General features: G+C 44.7%; 2 protein-coding genes across 11 annotated transcripts in view; both read left to right on the forward strand.

The window, feature by feature from the left end:
- MCU (mitochondrial calcium uniporter) overlaps nucleotides 1-6381 on the forward strand; it is a 91942-nt gene extending 85561 nt beyond the window's left edge. For 3 of the 5 annotated variants that reach the window (XM_075758986.1, XM_075758989.1, XM_075758988.1), the window contains 4 exons: nucleotides 17-177; nucleotides 667-870; nucleotides 3129-3245; nucleotides 4427-6381. In XM_075758986.1, coding sequence (XP_075615101.1) covers nucleotides 17-177; nucleotides 667-870; nucleotides 3129-3245; nucleotides 4427-4543 — 599 coding nt within the window. In that variant the 3' untranslated portion in view covers nucleotides 4544-6381. Of the gene's footprint in view, nucleotides 1-16; nucleotides 178-666; nucleotides 871-3128; nucleotides 3246-4422 lie in introns of all 5 variants that reach the window. The other 2 variants (XM_075758990.1, XM_075758987.1) reach the window with 1 other exon arrangement.
- The window catches only part of OIT3 (oncoprotein induced transcript 3), a 31262-nt gene continuing 14082 nt past the window's right edge, over nucleotides 4931-22110 (forward strand). The window contains exons 1-5 of one of the 6 annotated variants that reach the window (XM_075758976.1): nucleotides 4931-5067; nucleotides 6479-6621; nucleotides 16463-16837; nucleotides 17326-17436; nucleotides 21169-21291. In XM_075758976.1, the coding sequence (XP_075615091.1) occupies nucleotides 16594-16837; nucleotides 17326-17436; nucleotides 21169-21291 (478 nt within the window). In that variant the 5' untranslated portion in view covers nucleotides 4931-5067; nucleotides 6479-6621; nucleotides 16463-16593. Of the gene's footprint in view, nucleotides 5068-6478; nucleotides 6622-11188; nucleotides 12754-12793; nucleotides 15591-15660; nucleotides 16045-16462; nucleotides 16838-17325; nucleotides 17437-21168; nucleotides 21292-22110 lie in introns of those variants that run through there. The other 5 variants (XM_075758974.1, XM_075758975.1, XM_010297754.2 and 2 more) reach the window with 5 other exon arrangements.

Raw genomic sequence — 22110 nt, forward strand, 5'->3', positions numbered from 1 at the left:
TTTTTTTTTTTTTCAGAGCTCTTAAGCCATGAAAATGCAACTACGCTGAATGATGTCAAGACGTTGGTTCAGCAGTTGTATACCGCCTTGTGCATTGAGGAGCACCAGCTAAACAAAGAGAAGGAGCTGATAGGGAGACTAGAGGAATTGAAGGAGCAACTAGCACCACTAGAAAAAGTGAGAAGTTTCTCATTGTATTTTATTTATCCTCCAAATGAAGCCTTAATTTACTTCAAAGTTTTAATTGGGTCCCTGGCATGCTTCAAATAGTTTTAAGATCACTGAAGCAGAAGATATGCTAAGTGTATGCCAAACTATGTCTGTTTCTGTTTACTGTGGAAGGATTTTGTTTCCTTGCTTTATATAATTGGAAATGAGCTTGGTAGTAAGTAAAGACTGGGGCTAATGCAACAGAACATCTCTGAACATAGAGAAATAAGCAACTTTGCAAGCTATCCAGAGCATGCTCAGAGAAAAATATGGATGATGGCAAGATATGGATGGGAAGAAAGTCTGGATTTGTTTGCATAACTTAGACTCAAATCGTATGTCTCAAATGACTTAGTATTTAATATAAATACAAGGTGTTATTTTTTACGTTTTCTTTTAATTATATTAACATAATTATTTTTGAGAATACAAGGCATGTACTTCTATCTCCTGCAGGTAAGGCTGGAGCTGAGCAGGAAAGCAGAGAAGAGGACAACCTTGGTGTTGTGGGGAGGCCTGGCCTACATGGCCACTCAGTTTGGGATTCTGGCCCGCCTCACCTGGTGGGAGTATTCTTGGGACATTATGGAACCGGTCACCTATTTCATCACCTATGGTAGTGCCATGGCAATGTATGCTTATTTCGTAATGACTCGCCAGGTAGGACCTGTTGTGCTGATACTGACGCTTCAATAGAGGAATTGCTTTGCGCTTCGCTCCCTAGAAAAATAGGAAAATTGTGCCTATTGGAAGTTATTTGTCCCCTTCCTTATCCTATCAGAACCTAGATGCCACTTGATTTAATTTTTGCTGTCTGGGATGGTGATGTGGGGTTTTCTGGTGGTGGTCATTGCTGATTTCCTGGTTGTCTAACCCTAAATGCTTATGTATGTTCTGTGATTGACTGCTTTAGCTATACAGGCTCATCTACTGACAGGCAAGGGTTTCTGCACACACACGCACGCAGCCTCACACACATTGACTTGCACCAGAGGGCTCCAAGTGCTGTGATTTATCTTTTAACTATGGGTACTGGCGGTAGCTACTGAGTTTCAGGGAGGCACACATCTCTGACATGAAATGCTGGCCTTTTTAGAGAGACATAAAGCTTCAGGGATCATATTGGAAATGCATTTGTTTAGATATCTTGTGGATCTAGACTCTCATCCAGACAAAGCAGATGTGTTTGCTTGTCCCTTGATGCAATTCCAGATCTGCTGGCTCTCAGGCTCAGTCTTTTAAAAACTAGGCCTTCTCCAGTGTTGGAAAATCTTTGCAAAGTGGAGCTGTGCTTCTCTAGATCCTTGTAGTTGTGACACACTCTGTGTGGATTTCTAGCACGTGGTTTCTCTCAGCACTCCAGTTCGAACTTTGTAATCCCACGTAAACAATGAGGGAGGGCTTGGAGAGTGTCTGCTGTCACAAGACCACCAGAACAGATGCTGTGGGTGTTCCAGTGTGGTGTCCCAGCCGTCTGTCAGCTGCATCGTTTCAGGGGCTGAGGACACATCTGCCCCTGTCAGGGCTACTGCTCTAGTTTCTGCCGTGTGGTTGGAACTTCTGCCATGTTTGAACTCAGATTTGATGTTTTAATCAAGTCATTCATACAGACTAGTACTTCTTCTGCCAGGCTTAAAATCTGAGTGTTTCAGGGATGGCTTGACTCTGTACTCGGCTTTTCTCCACCTGACAGCCCTGATTGCTGGGTGCATACTGGGCACAGAGGCTGTGTGATGTTCCAGGGCAAGGGAGAGTTAACTTCAGCAGGCAGACCTGTGCTTTGTTGAGGCTGTGTGGGATTTGGTGTGAACAGCTCTGCTGGTCCACGTTATCGGTGTGCTCTAAAAAGCTGTGACTTTTTGCAGTAGAGCATCCCTGGCAAAAGCTGGGTTGGATTCTTGTTCTCACCTGCATAGCTTGGTTGAGAGATGAACTCATGAGCAATTATTGTTGCTTTAATTAGCCATTGCATGCTTATGACCTCATCAAAAAGAGAGTAACAGCCATCTTACAAAGACTTTCTTCTGGTATTTATAGCTTTTTTCCCCCCTCCCTTTCTCCCCACAAACTTGTCAGTACTGGAACCCTGAAATGCGTTACTTTTTGTTCTCTCTGCATGAAAGGATTCACGCATTCGGGGGACTGGAGGGAGGTGATGGTAACTCACTGCTGGAGTGTAACATGCTAGTAGCAAATGCTGGGCTGTACTGGGTCTGGCTGGATTGGAGTTAATGTTCTTCATAGCAGCTGGTATGGTGCTGTGTTTTGGATTTGTGACCAAAACAGCCTTGATAACACACCAGTGTTTCTGCTCTTGCTGAACAGTGCTTGCACGGCCTCAAGGCCGCCTCTGTTTCTCCTTGCTTCCCCAACTCTCCACTCCCTGCCGCAGGAATACATGGGGGGCTGGGCAGGGTGTTGGAGGGGATGCAGCCAGGACAGCTGACCTGAACTGACCAAAGAGATATTCCATACCATATAACATCATGTTCAGTAATAAACTCAGGGGGAAGGAGTTTCTCCAAAGTAGCTGTTGCTCAGAGACTGGCTGAGCATTGGTGGGAGGTGGTGAGTGATTGCTTTTGCATCACTCTTCTGAGTTTTGGTGGTTTGGGTTTTTTTTCCCCCCACTTATGAGTCAAGATAAAGACAATTTAATAAGTTTTTCTTGGTTTTTGCCCTTTTGATTGTCTTCCCCCATCCAGCTTCAGAGTGACTGACTGACTGGGTGGGGGCTTAGCTGCTGGCTGGGGTCACCCCATCACACTGGGCATTAGACAATGCTGTCTGGTTTTGTGCCTTCACTGACAGAAACAAGTCATTCTCCCAAAACACACCTGATGCTGTGCTAATGGTATTCTGTGTTGCACCCTGTTCATGCTTTGTTCTTATCTTCTCTCCTTTTTTTTTCTTTTTAGGAATATGTTTATCCAGATGCCAGAGACAGACAGTACTTATTATTTTTCCATAAAGGAGCCAAAAAGACACGATTTGATCTAGAGAAATACAATCAACTCAAGGATGCAATTGCTCAGGTAACAAGAATTTTTCCAGAAATAAGACAAAGAAATTACTGCTGCTGATTATTAGCTGCTATTAATAGATGCACCTCAAACAAGAATGGATGTGTCTTAGCTTTTCAGCCCATTTTCTTGTCATAGCCCCAGTGCAATGGCTGAATTGGCTTTGATATGCCCAGGAATAGAACTGCTGGATGTGTAAATCAACATGAAACGGCTGCCTATATCTATCTGTAAGGGCCTTTTAGAAACTGCTGGCAAATCTTGAGTTGCTTCAGGCACTTCATGCCTCAGAGGAGCCTAATTCAAGATTTCCTTTCTTCTCAGCTCCTACACACCAGATGGATTTAGTGAGGAATGAAGACTTGCATCCATTCAGTTCACGGCTTCCTGACATAGCACTTCAGCGCACTGGGTTGCAGTCCTGAAAAATAATGTTCAAAAAATTTAGCTGTGGTGTTAGAGGCAGTGGAGGCAGATCCCTTATTCTAGAGACAGACACTTTGGGCAGACTGTCCACATTGTGGGATCTGTTCAACAAAGGACTTGGGTAGAGGTCTTTCCTCATGTTTCTGAGAGCCTTTCTGCAGAAGGATGGCATGATTGGAAAAAGCGGAGCTACTACGTTCTTTTTCACTGCTCTGTATTATGCTTTGTGTGTTCCCAGGCTCTGGAAATGACAGTGTAGGATATCCAGGGCAAGATGTGTTCTCCCCCTGCCTTGGAGAAGGAGCTGTGCAAGGAGTAGAGGGAGGTCAGGACTAGGCCCTCTTGGTTTCAGCAGAAAATCCAAAAAGACCTCTGGGTTTTCTCATGCCGTGTTGAATTATAGATACCCTTGAGTGGCTGTACTTTCTAGAAGAGAAGCTCTATGAATCAGCCATTCCCATTAATCTAGTTGTTTCCTTAAAAAAAATAAAAATACAGTAGGGAAGACTTGATCCTCAAACTCACTAGAACTTTTAAGTGGCTGCATGTAGACAAGTTTAGAGAAGCACAGAGCAAATGTCTTTAAGTGCCAAGAATGGTTTCCCCGGATCGGAGCCTGTGACTTCGTTTTACTTTTTGAATGCTTCCCTTCCAGGCAGGAAGAACAAGGAAGTACGGAAAAGCTTTCCATTCTGTAAAGGGGAATAGTATTGGGGAAGGTGTATTGGGAGCTTGTCCTTTATAATGTGTCTTTTACTTTTAGGCAGAATTGGACCTTAAGAGGCTTCGAGACCCACTGCAGGTTCACCTGCCCATCCAGCAAATTGATGAAAAGGACTGATCAGCAAAGAAGCTCTGAACCCCGGCAAAAAACCTGTTCATAGCTCTTGCCTTTTTAATTAAAGCATTGCAGGTGGAAGCTGGGAGGTGGTATGGGGTGGAGGGTTTTTACCTTTAATCAAGACAAAGGACTGTAGGGGGGGAAATCTCTTAAATCTGAAGATGGGACATTGTGGAATGTTAGTTCTGAAAAGGGCTTGGCAAATAGTCACGTTTAAAAACCGTCTGAATGCCAATTGTGTACAAATACAGGATTGGGGGGGTTCGTGAAAAGAATGTAATGCTGGGGTGTAGAGGTGTCTTCTTCCAGCTTTGCAGGGTCTGCCTCTTGATAAGACACCAGCAGCCTGCTTAGCTTTTTAAATTTTCCTTTACCTGATTCAGATCTCTCTTTCTCTCTCAAAAAAAAAAAAAAAGGATTAAAAAAAAAAAGAACAGAGAATCCAAGCCACCTGGAGCTATGGCTGGTGATCAGAACTTGCGCTCCACCGCCATTAACACGCACACTTCTGATCAGACCTGGTCTCTTTTATAAAGTTACTACAAGACTGCTTTCTACTGGAAAACCGTGAGCTTCCCCTTCCTAGCCCACCCTATCTGCTCCACTGACTTCCTCCTTTGCTTATTTGTAGCACAGATTGGTTGTAGCCAAGTGAGAGAAGGAACAAGATTTCTTCTGGACATTTGATAATTGATATTTTGGATTATTCCATAATAACTATATAAACTTTGCGTCCCAATGCCCTTGAGCTCCTTCTAGAAATCAATGGCAGCATTGCATGAGAGGTTTTTTTTTATTCAGTCTTAAGGGAGGGAGATTCCCTTCTTCCTACCCCAAATCTGATAGCCACCTGGACTTTGAAATTATGAAGGTTTAAAGGATTATGAAACTGTCACAGAATCATGACTCCTGCTTAAATGAACAGTTTTGGAACATGGAATAATTAAACTTGATATTTGACTGCTTGCATAACGGGATAAAAGGTGTGTCATATGGTCAAAGCATTTTCCTTGCCCAGAGGCTTTTTGAAAGCCCGAGGTTCTTACGGTGCAAGACACAAGAACGACTTTGGTTCTCTAGCACTTCCCCTACTTAAATAGCTTTAAATCAACTTTGCGCCCACAGGTCAGAATTTCTTAGGAGTGGCTAATGACATCTCTTGTTCTTAGCTAAAAGAAATAGAGGAAGGAAAGTCAACCCATTGCCCTCTCTTCTAGCCAAAGCTGGCTGATTACTAAGCAGATAAAACATCTCTTCATTCAAAGCAGGTCAGTCTGTTTTAGCATCCTGCTGATAAATACTGTGGAGACAGGATGAAGGTGGGAGAAGGGGGGCATTAAGCTTTATATACAGAAAAGGTTGGCTGCTTTTTTTGATGTTTCGCTACTACTCCTCACTGTGTCATGGAAAGAGGCTTCTGGTTTTGGGGTGGGGTTTTTTTTTTGAGAACCATGTTTAAAAAACAGGAAAGAAAAAAAATCAGTATTAACTAGATGCCAGGTGCCTTGCAGATGTGGAAACACAGCTGGGATTGCTGCCTCTTCTCACTCAATGGCATGTTGGACTGAATGGGTGCATGTTTCTAGGTTGTTTTTTTTTCCTTCCCCTTTTCCTCTGTCTTTCAATTTAATTACATTGTGTGATTATTTTTTTATCTGTTTTATCCTATTTGTGTGATGAGTTTTAAAGGGAAAAAAATGAACATGATCCTGTAGCTGAATCCTTGGTGTGTGTTTGGGATGAGGGAGGGAGCATGGAGAAAAGTCCTTTAAAAAACAAAACAACCAACCCTGAACATGTGTAAAATCCTGTATCATTTATGAAATATGTATAAAAGAGCAATGTACTTCTGGAACAATAAATAACTATTCAATTTTTGAATCGGTGCTCTTGAATAACATTATTTTCCCCAGCTGAGAAGAGAATATTGTATGTGTGCCAGCTGTCTCCTGAGTTTCCTCCATTTCTTTTTGTTTAGGTTGTTTCTTCTTGACCTTACATCACTGAGGCCGTGGTGATGCTGATAATAGCTTTCCTGAAGAAGCTCGGATGGAGATCTTGCTGCCATGCCTAGCTGCGTAACACAGGGATCTCAGGAGCAGTTGAGGTGGTGAGGTAGAGGTAGAGATGTTTGGTCTAACAAAGATCTGCCTTTGTTTGACCAGCATAGTAGCTCCATGTGGAGGCTGACAAAATCTGGCAGGTTGCAGGATAAGAATATTTATGGACATGTAATACCCAGCAACCTAAAACGTACCAAGTGGTGTCAGTGTATTTCTATATTGCATTCAAGTGCTGTTTCAGAGGAAGACTGATGGTTTAAGCTTCTGCTACTTTATTTCTGGGCCTTTGAATGCCTGTGGTCTGATTTGTCATGGTGACATTGTTTGTTGATTAACTTTGGGAATCAGCAGACTGTATTTTGTCCTAACTTTATGGGATGTTAGGATGAGACATTTGCTGCCAGAATTTTTTTTATCATGTCTGTTTACTGTAAAAAAAAAAAAAAAAAAAAATCCATGATTGGCCAGTTTTAAAAACAGCCAACTCTCCCCTATGTTTTTTTAAAGTCAGAGAGGAGGAGCTGGAAGCTGTTAGTCCTTGTGACCTACCTTTAATTGCTGCTGAAATTTAGTTCAGCAATGCTGACAAACTCTCTTCCTCCAAGCAGCCCTTAGTCTGCAGCTGTGTACAGATAAGCCGCTGCCCTCCCTAGACAAATACCTTGGAACGATTGCATAACAAGTCATCCATTTTGGCATCCAGAAGAGCTGAAGACTTTGACATCTAGCACCACAGCCTCTATTTGGAAAGCAAGAAAATGCTATGACTAAATTGGTCCTGCACATGCTTTAATGTACAGATGATGTGGGAAAAGGAGTAAAATAAGAGTCTACAATTGTACCCTGAAATATGGGCTCTCTGAGGGGTCTTGTCAGTCTGTAGTCCCTGAAGGAAGATCGTTGTCTTGCTCCCCTCTGCACCACGAGTGTACACGTTGTCTCTGCCGGGGGTAGATAACGTGCCGCAAACCTCAAACTCAAACCTCAGTGCTTCTGCTTTTGTTGCCCTTGAATGCTAATAGCGAAGGGAAGGGTGATGTTTGTTTGCTCTCCTGATACACACTGTTGTATATCAATATCAACGAACTCTCTTGCAGTAGTTATTTCATGCCTAGGAGCCAGGCAGGTAATAGGGTCCTGTCCCACTGGCAGCACTTTAAGAGCAGGCAGTGCTGCATGAATCTTAATGTAACGCTGCATTCTTAAGGCCCTATGAAGGATAAACAGCAGTGTGCATCGCAGGGTTCAGACACTGCTTTTTGTACCAATTTTGTTATTCATAGACTTATAGAACAGTTTGAGTTGCAAGGGACCTCAAAGCTCATCTAGTTCCACCGACCTGCCATGGGCAGGGACACCCTCCACTAGCCCAGGTTGCCCAAAGCCCCATCCAACCTGGCCTTCAACACTGCCAGGGAGCCAGGGGCAGCCACAGCTTCTCTGGGCACCCTGTGCCAGGGCCTCAGCACCCTCACAGGGAAGAATTTCTGCCTCACATCCCATCTCCATCTCCCCTCCTGCAGCTTCAGGCCATTCCCCTTGGCCTGTCATTCCCTGCCCTTGTCACCAGTCCCTCTCTAGTTTTTCTGTAGGCCCTTTAGGGACTGGAAGGGGCTCTAAGGTCTCCCCGGAGCCTCCTCTTCTCCAGGCTCAACCACCCCAACTCTCTGTCTGTCTTCACAGGAGAGGTGCTCCAGCTCTCTGACTGTCTTTGTGGCCTCCTCTGGACTTGCTCCAACAGCTCCACATCTGTCTTGTCCTGGGGACTCCAGGGCTGGACGCAGTACTGCAGAGAGCGGAGTAGAGGGGGAGAATCCCCTCCCTTGATCTGCTGGCCTCTGTTCTTTTGATAGTGCCCAGGATACAGTTGGCTTTCTGGGCTGCAAGCACACATTGCTGGGTCATGTTGAGCTTCTCATCAACCAACATTTACTCATTTGCTGAGCCTCTCTTCCCTCTCTTTCTGGGAGGGAGCTTTCAAATAAATACATGTCAAGTTCAAAATTGTCTGGAGAAATGTATTAGGTTCCCTTTGTGCCATGGCTGTGAGGCTCTACCTTGCAAACCTCTCCAGGGGAGGTGTTCATGGCTTCTCTTTCCTGAAGAGGAAAGAAGAAACCCTTTTTTTTTTTTTTTTCCCTTGTTAACCCTTCCTACCTGGCAGGCAGTGATGATGATCACCTTGCTGCATGTTCTTACACTTCCATATTAGCTCTAAGAGGGTTTGCATGAAGCTGCTGTTGACTGTCAGACCTTGGCACTATGTCAGTCAAGTGAAGCTGACCAAGTTCCCCTGTGTTTCTGAGCCAGGGGAACAATTTCTTTGATCTCCTCTGTTTTTTGTGTGTAGTTGTAAATGCAAACTGCTTTCCTCTGTGCCACATTGCATGACTTTATTTTCACATAGGAAGGATATTTTTATATCTTAAGTATTTTTCTACCTATCCCAAGAGATTCCAATTATTAACTTTTTTTTAAAAAAACAACTGTTTATTTCTATACTGACATTAAAGGGGTGAAAAGTAAAATGCAGGAATGGAAATTAAACTTGCAGTGTATGGGAGAAGCTAGTGCTGTGCTGTGTCATTGTGGCTCTGTGAACTTGTAAACGATGGATCTCACTCCTGTTTCTGCCCCTGACTAGTTTTGCAGTTGTGGGTATGCTGTCTATGCCCTAATTCCTTTCTCTAGAAATTGAGGATCATGGCAAATACACTGGGTTCTGTAGGACCTGTGGAAAAACACTCTCAAAAGGTCAAATTCTGCATCACAGGGCTCCACTAAAGGAAAGAAAATAGCTGCCACTCTTCATGAGGAGCTATGTACTTGTCTGATTTTAATGGGGGTCTTGGTGGTTTACTTTTTCTTGCGTTGAGTTTGCTCATATTTCACTAAACTTGTGTTCACTCCCTGATCTCAACAGCCCTTCCCATTGGCACTGTGTCCTGGGACAAGTTGTTTACAGCAACAAGGCCTATCTCTGAGTCCTTGACATTTGTGCAATCTATCTCAGCAGCCTGTCAAGGCTTATTGTGAACATACATCCTCAAATCAATCGCAGACAGGGATCCTGTCGCGCGTGTCAGGTTCTACTCTCTCTCAGCAGCAGGAAATGCTGATTAGCTCTTCCGCCTCCTTCTAGGCAGGCTGCAGGAGTTGCTCCTGCACCAAGACCTGTTCTTCACACACCTCACTTTCATCAAATGTCTTGAGAGGTGGCTCTGACAAAGACAAGGCCAGCTTTCTCAAACACCAAAGCATCTCTATTCATTAGTCCATTACAAAGAGCATGAGCTTTTCTCAGCCTGGCTAATGCTTTGAAGGATTTGAGTTCCTTGTGTAAGGATGGTAAAGCCCTCCAAATCTCTGGGAGGGGCAAAAACTGTGGTTGCCACCTGCAAAATTAGCGTCCTTTTTTTTTTCCATTAAGAACAGACATGCCTGGGCTTAGCGGCAAGCATAGAAGATCCCATCATGCGTACCAAAATAAAACCCCAGCCCTTTGTTTCAATATCGCCTTCCCTCTTTACATCTTTTAACCCATACTGATGACTAGTTTTAAGAAATACTTGATCCTGATTCTTCTTTCTTTTTGGGATGTCAGGCTCACTCATCTTAGGGTCAGGGAAGTAGAGGTCAGGAACAGCAGATCTATCAGATCTGCCTAGAGAGTGCAGGCCCACAGCATCTAGAGTACTCTGTTGGAATTGTATCCTCTCTCTCAGAGGGTCTGTTTGCAGGAGGGTTTTTTGTCGTGTGCCCCCCCCACCCCTTTCCCCTCTCAGGAATAATTGTTTCCACTCCCTGAGGCATAGATTGGCAGTTGCCTACTTTAATACAGGGGGGCAACTTTGTTGGGGGGGGGGCAACTGGAGCTGGATATGTCACCTGAAATAACTTGCAAAGAGCAAGTGCTGATAGAAAAGTTGCCTCTGCTAGTGCTTCTTCCAAAAGACTGAGATGGTCTTTGTCTTTCCTGGGGGTACCAAAAATGTTTAGAGGCAGGACAGTGACTCTTGTCCAGCTTTAGACTTGTTTCCTTGAACAAGATAGTTACGGTGATTTTGAGATCGTGTCGTCTCTGGGAATGCTGGGACATCTCCTGTTTTAGTCCCTGTTGGACAACTTGATAGGGCCTGTTTGTGGCACTTTTGAGGCTCAAAACTGCTATGATGCAGTTTATTTCCTTATGTTAATTGTCAATTGTCAGTCACATATAACTGTCAAAATGTTACTAGCATCAGACATAACACACCACCTACAAAAATAAAAGCAGCTGGTAATGAAATGGTTCAGAGAAATACACACATCTCTACCAGGACAAGAAAATTCAATTCAAGCTTGTCAGTTTCATTTACCCAGGATCTTAAGTATGAATCAACCTCTCAATAAAAATGGCAAAATATAACTTCCTGTGGCTTGCTTTATTATTCTCTGTTCAATTTTTGTTTCTCTTCTGGGAATTCACATGACCACCTTTTGAGGGTTATCTGCCTTGCTAGCTTTGCATAGTGAATTTGTTCTCCTTTCCTGTTCTTGAAAAAAAAAAAACAAAACAACACTTTGCTGGTACTGCACAGCTGTCAGCATGATACAGCCACTAAGTTTTTTTGGTTTTTTTTTTTGTGTTGGTGGGAGCAATTACAGTCATTTCTGAAGTGTCTTTTGTTGTTCCCCATAGTCATTCACTGCTGAAAAAGACTCCTCTGCTGAGGTGGAGCAGAGCAGCATATGGTACTTCACTGCCAGGGGAATACCCAGAGAACTTTCTATAACGTACAATCTCAACAAAGCAGGCAAATACTCAACTCCTTGTCTTGTGCAAACTCGATATGAAAATAACGTAGCTAATTTTTTCAGGCTGAGATTTCAAGCTAGCACATCAATCTTGACGTTATTCCTTATGCTAGCCTCCTGCAGAAACGTAGAGTGCCAAGGATATGGGGTAATGCCTATGTTTGCTTGATTATGCAATTACTGTAGGCTTGATGGTATGCTTTGCTGATGGAGAGCTTTCTGCCTGCAGGTGATTTCCTGGAGTCTGATCATTGTTCTTAAGCAGGGAGAGACCTGGAGATGCGTACATGTTAAAAATAGAGTTTTAAATCTATTCTCTATAGTAAGAGTTACAGCTAGTGGGATGAGAGGGGAGATCCCTTTCTGCTTATTGATGTTGTCCTTGGTGCATCTCACTGCCAATTGTGATGCTTGGTTTGCTTTAGTAGAGAACGGATTTCAATGTGCTACAGCTCATCTGTAGCTGGAGCGTGTGGCTATGACCTGCAACTCAACCTAGTCTGGTTTGAACCAGTATGACAGAGGTTCTTAATTACTTGGTTTTGCATGGAATTCAGTAGCGTTGGGTTTCTTGATTGTTGCTTTGGTTTTGCGTTTTTTTTGAAAGACAGAGATTATAAGACTACTGCAGAAAAATGTTTTTATTTGCCTCGTTTGATAATCTTGTTGCGATGGTCAGGTTGCGTGACCAGGAGTGGAAAGGGTCTTTGTGTAGCATAGGAACAGCTTATTTCCCTGTGGGACACCAGCCCTTCACTTTGACTGATGTTCCCATTGTAGCTCTGCTCCAAGCACTCATCTGCAATCTCTGCTCGGAAGGATCGGTTCTCCTCCTTTGGCCACTATTTCCTGCAGTTAAGGCTCTCTAGCTGGTGTTTTTTGCCTGTGGGGAGCCACAAAGTCGTACGACTTGTGGAAGGAGCTGAGATAACAACAAGCACCCATCTGTTCTTCTTTTCCATCCCTTCGGGATGTCCGGGTGTCCCCTGGTTAGAATTCTTCTCCGGATAAGATAGTGGAGGTGTCACTGTGGGGCAGTGAGGCCAGAAAACAATAGCGGGTTGAGTCCAAAAAAACAAGATTGATCAGTGAGTACATCTCTCTTGTCAATAAGGGGCAGAGCTGCTCTGCGGAGGTCAAGGCTGGAGCTGTACCCCACATCCCTTCAGCTTCTTCCTCTGATAGACTTCCAGGAGAGCTATCACAGTTGCTCTTCAGAAAGCTTGAGGTCAGAAGCTCCACTGAGAGGAAAGCTGCAAGAGCCACAGTGTGTGTAAGAGCTTTCAGGCCTCTGCTACTTGAGTGGTAACTGTTCCTTGGCCAAGTGGGATGTTCCAGTACTTGTTTTTCTGTATCTGCTTTATCATCCAGTTGCAGCCAGTGTCTTCGATGGGTGAGTAAAGAGGCATTGCCTTCAAGCTTATTTCCCCTTGCTGTCTCTAAGGTTCGTGCTGAGCCTCGGTATTCTTAGGTGAAAGATCGGAAAATGTGAGAAATACCCTTTTTCTTTGAAGGTGGTGTGAAGTTCTTTCCAATTGGAAAGATCTTTCTATCACTGAGCAAGAAGGCTCCTGTATTGGGACGATCTTTGACTGCTGAGGCACTGTGGGATTTTCCTCTCGCTTTGGAGGAGAGACTCCATGAGTAGATATTATGCTACTTTTTCACCCGCTTCTTTGACAAATCTTAACTGAATTTAGTGTCACAATGCAGTGCTGTTCATTTCATTGCTTAGTCGTGCCAGAGCGGAGACCTCCAGTTACACAATACTCATAGGATTAAACTCTCTGCAGAACGGTGGGCTTATGAATGCTTGCTAGAGCCTGATTTGTCATCCAATATATATGCTAGTATGTCAGCTAGAGAACTAATGATATCATCAAGATTACAAATTGAAAAGCTTTACTTTATAGCTAATGCTTGTCAGGCTGAATTGCTCAGGCCATGCAAGAAGTGTTGGGGAGGAAAAAAATTGAGTCAAGAAGAATGAAAAACAGAGGGAGTTGGAGACAGTTATACATCTTGTGCTAAACCCCCATGCTTTTGTTGTTTGCGGAGAAGAGATGAGAGGTTGATTGGTTGCTTTTATATTTTTGTGGAGTTTTTTCTTAAAAACTCAAATTAGTTTTCAGTAAACTGTGCTGCCAAAGACTGCTTGGTGTCTGCAGGGAGGTTGGCTTGAGGCAGCCCTGGCAGTCGGAGGGTGGCCGTGAGGGTCTGCAGTGTTCGAAAGAGCACTGTCTGCTTTTTCTGCTTGTCTGCCTCCCCTTCACTGCTGCCTGAAGCTCTCAGAGAAATTAAAGATGGGAGGGTGTGCTACTCCATTCCCCTGAAGTGCCTTCTTCCAGCTCCCTCTGAGCCGCTGCAGGTTCATCTCAATAAATTTTGTGTTTGTCTCCTAAACAGACAGGAGATAATTTAATGTGATCTCCCTGGATGAATGTTTTCAGAGTCTGTCCACAAAGGATGTTTCATAAGTTAATTATACTATGTGAAAGCTAATGAGAGTGTGTGTATTTTTGGTGCTGCCCAGCTGGGAAGCTGATAGGGCATTCCTTGCTTTGCCTCGTTTGGCTTTTAACACCACAAAAACCTTTTAATCTTAGTCAGTGACTCACCCTAAGGCCATACCAAATAATCTTGTGGAAACCAAGTGAGTTACACTGAGAGAAGCCCAGAGGAAGCTCTGTTCAGCTGCGTGCAAAGAAAAGGTAGAACCTATCTTTCCCTGTCACAAGAAGTCAAACAAGCTTTTGGAGGATGGGATGTAGCAGTGTTGCTGTCTTCTGTGGCTAAGGAGAGGCAGGTGAAGTTGAGAGCTCACGAGGGATTGCCTGGTGAATCTCATCAGAGATTTCCTGCTGTGGTCCCCCCCTGCTGCTCAGGAGAGCTAAGAACGGCTGGTTGTGGTGGGACTGAATCTGCTTTTCTGCGTATCTCATGAATTATGGCACTAGAGATTCCCTTCATAACCCAGACCTGCGCTCCTTGTGTCAGCTTGCAGCTCTGCAGCACTCTTAAACTACAGCAGCTGCTTCTGCCTTTTATGCTGGATTTGAGGCCAACCAAAATATGTCTATGGCTGAGGATGGTGTAAGGATGTTTGTCAAGAGAGACGTTATGTTTGTGAGAAGGTACGAAACAGATGTTTACAGAGGATGGAGCTAAATAAGGGTGACTTGAAGTCTATTCTCTGAAGCGTTTGTAGTTCCCACTTTAAAGTCAACGAAGCGAATCAAAATAATGAACCAAGAAGGTTTGTCTGTGTCCAGAGCATTCCAACAGAAACAACAGAATGCCTCCCCCCACCCAAATTGCGTCACACTGTTGTATAAGCAAAACAGAGCAATTTTAGAACTTAAATGTGTGGAAAGTAGAGGGTATTCCAGTCTGAGATGCGTTTAATCAGAATGATTGGTTTTATTAGCCTAATTCTAGCAAATGGAAATCAATTTTCCTTACTCAAGACAGCATTGGCGTTCATTTTGCTTAATAAGGAATAGCTAGTCATGGGTAAGTGGTGCTTAATCAGGTATTAAATGTAAGTGAAAGTGAAACCTCTGGACTTTTAGTGAGGCAGCTGTCAAATCAGGGTTAATTAGGAGAAGACTGAACATGTAATGATCACTTCAGGTCTTCATTTTTTTTCCCTATGGAGTTCATATGTTTGAATTGCTTGCAGAAAGTTCAGAAAGGCCTCTGAAAAGGGACATACTCCTTGAGCACCGTGTGAACATGCAAATACCAGCAGGTCCACGTGTTTGCATCTTGCCGTCACACTCACTTCACTCACAAACATCTTATCTCCTGCGGAGATCAGGAGGGTTTGCCAGCTTGCAGGGAACATGGCTGTGTAAAGAGTTGAACATTTTACTCCCCAGAAGGTCCTGATTCAGACCTTTCTGCTCTCTAGATTTTAAGATAATAAATAAGAAGATACAGCAAAGCTGTTTCAGATGCAGGAAGGCAACATCATTGCACAAAACCACAACAGATACTGTGAATTGTAGAGGTGGTTAGCATTTGGCGAAGCGGGAAGCGGGGGACGGAATCTCTGAAGGAGACCAGGGCACATCTAAGTGGATCTGTAAATACAGAGAGCTGCCACCTCTCTCTCTTGCAGCATTGCAGAATTTTACAGAGTGCATGGATTTGAGTTACAGGTCTTTCAACTCACCTCGGCATAAACGTACATAGCTATAGGAGAGAAAGCGGAGAACAAAACCCCAGGTAAATGGAGCAGGGTCTTTTTCTCCTACCTCACTTCTCTAAGCATACGCTTTTGGTTAGAGACAGCCTGCTGGGCTATAGATCAACTTCATTGTGATCTGGGAGAGCAGTTGTTATATTTAGCTGTTTAAAACTGTACTCTGAAATGAATAGAAGCTGATAAATTATGCTTAGAGATTGTTTACAGTTATACAGGGGTCTAATAATCGAAATCAATGGAATATTTTCTTTCTGTATGCCTTAAATGTCACATTCCTGTTGCGTATCTTGCAGTTCATGTTTTAACTGATGCTTTGCAAGGTGATCTCTGGCTTGTGGTTATGGCAAGTCAACCGTGAGGGCCGACACCGGCTATGGGTGGGTTTTGAGAGAGGCTGCATAGCCTGGCTGAAGTCTGGTCCTCTTGTCCAAGGCATGTGGGAGAGTTACCGGTGACTTCAGGAGGGGCTTGCAGGTGCTCAGTTAGTACTTGAACAAAGGGTGGATGTCTTAGGCTAGATCTAGTGCTCCCAGGACATACTTGCTATGGCAAAGTCACTACCTGGACCTCAGATTTGCTTATGTGTTTGGGGTTTTTGCCCTGTCGTGCTCTACAGCAGCTAAACAGCAAGTCAGACTGTTGCATAATGTTGTAATAGCTCTGTTAATTTACTTTTTCTTCCAAGACATTTAAGACGAGCTGTCAGAATTTTCCATAAGGCAATTAGTTAGCTGGTATCGCTCTTTCTCCCTGGGGATCTCTATCTATCACAATGATCCTGTTAGGTCGGGAATAGAAAAACAAATTATTTCGCTTTCTTTGCAATTATCAGTCAACAACTTGATGTGATACCTACCAGATGTTCTCTCTTGTCTCTTGCTGCGTGTCTCAGCCCTGGACCCCTGCTCTGCCTACATCAGCCTGAACGAGCCCTGGAGGAACACAGATCATCAGATAAACGGTTCCCACGGCCAGCCGACATGCGACAGTCAAATCGATGGGGAGTGGTATCGCTTCACTGGCATGGCTGGCGATGCTATGCCTACGTTCTGCATCCCGGAGAACCACTGCGGCACCCACGCTCCCATTTGGCTGAACGGCAGCCACCCGCGAGAGTCGGATGGCATCGTCCCACGCCAAGCCTGTGCCAGCTTCAACGGGAACTGCTGCCTTTGGAATACCACGATTGACGTCAAGGCGTGTCCGGGCGGGTACTATGTGTATCACTTAACCAAGCCCAGCGTTTGTTTCCATGCATACTGTGGGCGTAAGTAACTGCTGAGATTGCTTTTCTGAAGCCCCTTTGTCCCCGTGATGTAGGAGAAGTAGTGGCCATCTATATAACTGAGAGAGATGGTGACTGGTTTCTGGCTTTCTCACCCAGAAAAGTGTCAGGTGATGCAGATGGTGGTCTGTCTATAAGAGATCAATTAGAAGGTCTCACCTACGTGAATTCTATCTAGCCTTTGTTCAGCTAATGCAAATCTTCTGTAGCTGACCTGGCCACAGGGATTTAATGCTCTCTATGGGCCTTGTGGTTTGTCTTGGCATGCTACCAAAGCCAAAATTTGCATCTCTCACTTACAATAATTAAGCTAGATTGTTGCTCATCAGCTTTAGTGGTTCAGCTTTCCTATTGTAGGCTAGGACTGTAACTGATGGACTAGACACAGGGCGTGAAGCTGATGCTACAAATACAATATTTTTGGTGCGTGCTCAGTGGTTTGTGCTGACAACATTCTTGTCGTGGCCTAGATTTTTATGACATCTGCGACGTTGTGGATTGCCAGGGCTCCTGCCTGGACACCAGTGACTGCACGTGTTCCCTGGGGACAACACTAGGACCTGATGGACAGACGTGTCTCGGTAAGGGTGGAAATGACTTGTGTCAGTTATTGATGTTTTCTTTCCGCTTTGTTTCATTGCTCACATCTCAATCAATTGTCTTCCCAAGCAGTATAAAAAAGGAAAAATATCTTGAGAGGAGGTTTTTCCCCTTGCTGCCTGGAACAGGTCTTTGATTCTGTAAATGGTTCCAGATCTCTCCCTGCAGGGCGAGATACAACATCCCATGGCTGAATACATTCTGGTGCCCCTGGAGCTATGCATGTACAGAGGCTAGATTTGCTTTCTGCATGGTCCAACTGCTGAAGGCAGCAGCTTCACTGTCAGTAGCAGAGTCTTTTTGCGAGATCACAGTACAGCCTCATTGGTATTCAGGAGCGGCTGTGCAGTCTGTCATTAGAGACTTCCTCTCACCAGCTCTGTTGAATGCCTCTTTTCTCCAAGAAAAGTTTTGCTGGCTGGTGTAGGGCTATGCACTAAGCTTCACCGTACTTACTGCCCTCGTGGGGCTTTGCCCAGGGCCTGAGGTTTGAGAAGAGCCAAAGGATTGCAGGTCACAGCACAGCCTCAGTGGTTCTAGGCAGCACAACAAGGGGATGCATTCAGGGGACTGGCACTTGGTGATTGCGCTGCAGAGACTAACATGACCAGGAGGGAGGTGTAGGCTGTAAGTGAAAGCAGAGAGGGAAACGTGGGCTTCAGGGATTTGTGAGGGAATCCCCTGAGGTGAGGAGGATGGCTGTGGTTGTGCGTGGTGCTGGGAGGAGAGCACCTGGGCTACGAGGTGTTAGGAAGAAGATGGTCTGTGGGGCAACGCAAAGGGCTGGGAAGGAGTGGCTGCTGCGGAGCTGCAGAGCCACACTGATGGATAGGAAGAGGTGGTACCGAGGGAGAACAGGGTGCTAGTATTCGGGGGAAATGGGATCTCATCTTTGTCTTTGAGGTTTGATTTGGTGAAGTTGAGAGCAGAGTTGGTCCAGTAGGATGTCTGGCAGATAAGTTTCTTCCATACAGACCATAGCTGACAAAGCAGATGTGGGTGGTTTCTTTCTTCACACTCCTCATGTCTGTGGGCATCAGGGTAGGGGCCACGGTGGTTACAATCTGTGGAGAGAGCAGCCTGGCCCTGCTGCAGATTTACACTTGCTTACACCGATTCTACAGAACGGTTTTGCTAAAGCTGCTCCACATCTCTGCAGCCGAGTGGCTGACTTAGCTGTCTCAGCTAATTAAAAGCATCTATTGGCTGCTTTTCTGCAAGACTTCCAGGCACAGAAGTGCCCTTGACAAGTACCAGAACTTGACAAATGTGTGGCAGGCTCGCAGGAAAGGATTTCCTGCAGCAGGGAGGCATGCAGGAGTCCAGCATGTGCTGGAGCTGCCTTCATCCCACCACAGCCATGCCAGGCAGGAATTGTGCACTGCTGTTTCTCTTCATGATAAAGAGATGGCACAACACCTCTGCTGTAATAATCGCACTGCTTTACCTTCCTGCAGCCTCTCTTCTTGTACGGCTCGCTCATCTTTCTAATGACTTTCTGTTGTGCTGAGTAATCACGCAATCACATACCTGAGAGTAACCATGCTGGCCTTCCAGAGAAACCAAATAAACCTGTATGAGCCTTTCCTATGTGGAGAATATTCTTCCTTTCTCAGCTCACCCTAAGAGAGCGGCTGAAAATGCTGCAGTAATGCTAAGCAGCTCGGTCTGTGAACCTCCTTGTGCTAGGCTGACTTCTTTGCAGCACATTATATGCTTTGAATCCCAGAGTAGAACTGCTGTTATATTGAAAGTTATATTTTCATTTGCAAACTTAGGGGTTAGATTAGGTCTTTGTCTTTCTGTCACGGATCCCCCAACTCTGTCATTGCCTTTGACCCCTTGAATACCTGCATCCATGTTGGACTAAGCCATGATTAAAATCAGCTCAGCGCTCTCCTAACCCGGTCTTAAGAAAACCAGCCTGTGTCCCAGAAGTGCTGGCTGTCACTGGTGCAGAAGGGCAGGGACAGATCTGCTGTGTGGTGTAGAACTTGGAGGACCAGCAAGGTGAATTGCTGGGTGCAGCCTTTGACCAAGCCAAGCTCTAGGACCTTCTAACAGCATCTCTGTGTCTTTGCCAGTAGCCCTTTCTTTCTGCACCCTCTGTTTTTAAACAGCTTTAGTTTTATCGGTAGAAGGGAAAGTGTGCAGCCTGTCACATTTGTGAAAAGGGAAGTGTCTGTGTGTGTTTCCTTGGACGTGCTTCCTACCTCCCAAAGCAGGGTACCAGCCATTTCTTTGGCTAAAAATATTTAATTTGTGTCATTTGTGAAGGAGACAACACCACCAGCTGCAAGCTGCAGGTACTGTGAATGTGTGGGACCACTTTTACCTAAGAGAGCTCATCTCTGAACTGTCTCTTAAAATGGTATTTTTCTTTTTTCTTGGTTTTAAGCTTCTGACATCTAGTAAATGGTAACTTCTAAGCTGTTTTGCTGAAACCCCATGTGAACCTTGATTGATAACCGCAGCATTCTGGCCTGCCTAAGAGAAATCGTTAGTTTTGTGGCTCAGCAATAACAATGACTGTCCCTTCCTCTCTATTTGATTCATTTTTTGCACACAGAGATTAAATCAGGTTGAAGAATGAGAATCTCAGAACAAAGTACCTTTCAAAAAAAAAAAAAAAAAGGCAGGCAGACAGACAGAGAGGAACTTCAGCCTTTTAAATAGAATTAGGAGTAGTTTTCAGAGCTCAGTCCAGGCCTGTTACAAGGTTTATCTGCAGCCTTTATCCAGAGTCTGCTCCAGAAAGTGTGGAATGCCAACTCAGGCACTCCTCTTTGCTCTGAGCTGGAAAGGAAGGAGCTACAGCTCTGCAGAGGGCTGCAGAGGAGCAGAGCAGGGAGGGCCATCGTGCGGCAGGGAGGAGCTGAGTCCTCAGCGGGAGTAGCTCAGAACTGAGCTCTTCAACTCGTGTTTGGTACGTCTGAGCAGCTAATAGTTGGGGTGGCCTGTGTGGCACCAGCGCCCAGGTTAGGGCTCACCACAGTGAGCTGACATTTCTGTTCTGCAAGAACACCTGAGCTTTCCAGGACAGGGAGCAGCCAGTGCTGGGGCAAGAAGCCAAAATGATAAAATTTCTCATGGGGTGACTTTTCTTGGGGAATCTTTGTGGGGTTCATTAAAATGTTTTGGTTTGATTTCAGCTTTGTTTATATGTTTACAGCTCTTTGTCATTCTTGTGTCTTTTGAAATAAGGGTTGAATCATGTGAAATTGCTGTAGGATAGTTGGCCACATGTAGCAATAGTAGGTGTGGTACAAAAATACATAGGGTTTCTTTTTGACTGATTCTGGTATTCACCTAGCTTTACCATGCAGTGAAGTCATGTTAACTTCATTTTAATGTCTTTGTGAGTGGAGCGGGGAATAGTTTAGGATGAGAAGATAAATGAAAATACGAACTCCCTCAACACAGAGAACCAGTTTGGAAGTTTCCTAGTGGGACCACGTCCATCTTCACTCTGAAATGGCAGCTGTGTGCCATGCTGTCTTTCCCCCCAGGTTTGCTTTGCTCCTGAGAGAGACACAGCATGGCAAAACACTCTCCTACTGTCCGTAGGTAGCTGTCTTTAGCAGTTAGTGGGATTACTCATCTCTGTTGCCCTGATCCAGGTCATGAGGCTGGGAAAGGCAGTCCATGTAGCATCCCGTTTTTGCCAGCTGTGTGTTTACCAGGGGCATGTTCTAACAGTGTATTTTTTGCAGATGAAAATGAATGCGAACAGAACAACGGAGGCTGCAGCGAATTTTGTGTTAACCTGAAGAACTCCTACCGCTGTGAGTGTGGGATCGGGCGGACACTGGGAACTGATGGGAAAACCTGTGAAGGTGAGGTTTCAGCTGTCACTGTCTGCTGGAAATGATACAAGTCAATCCCTTTCCCTTGCAGCACTAGTTCTCTCTTGGCTCCTTGCAGTTGGGATTAAATGTCATTCATATCACTTCTGTGCTTTCCAGTGGTGGTGTTACTGAAATATCCTTCTAATCAAGCAGAGAGGAATCTCTTTGTTGTTTTCCCTGCCTTGTTCATTTCTGTTAGGGTTTGCTTGTATTTATCTCCGTGGGGGAAGAGGCAGCAGTGGATCTGAAAGATTGGTCGTCCAGACAGAACTAGTTATTGCTGGGATTTGGCTCTGGAGATTTGTATGATAGCTCTGCAGGGGCAGATTTAGCATTGCTGGGTTTTGACAGCTAGCATTAGGGGTAATGTCATGACATTAGACTAGAGCATGAGGATCTCTTATCCTCCCAGGATAGAGACAGAGGAGCAAGGAAGCCAGTCTGCAAGCAGAAGCTAGATTTGAGATTAGGGATGCATTTTGACTGTTTGCTTTTTGTAAGTGTTTAGTTGTGGGCTCTGCTGCGTGCAGCTGATGCAGTTACTTCCCAGTGGTGGTGCAGCCAGATTGAAAACCCTGGTAGCCTAGCAGACGCTTAAAGACCAAATTGTAGTTTTAATCTGTTGTCTCTATCAATGTACAAGCATCTTTGAGCAGAAATAGGAAAACCTGGCAAAAATTTACTTGTGCCTGATGTTTTCTGTGGTCAGCTGTGAAAAGCGCGGTGCCCCCTCACAGGTAAAGCTGCTGTGTTGTGTGTTCACAGGTACTGTGAGGCCTCAGACAAGAATAATAGCTACAGATGTGC

This window comes from Balearica regulorum, chromosome 7, assembly GCF_011004875.1.
Source record: "Balearica regulorum gibbericeps isolate bBalReg1 chromosome 7, bBalReg1.pri, whole genome shotgun sequence".
Classification (NCBI taxonomy): domain Eukaryota; kingdom Metazoa; phylum Chordata; class Aves; order Gruiformes; family Gruidae; genus Balearica; species Balearica regulorum.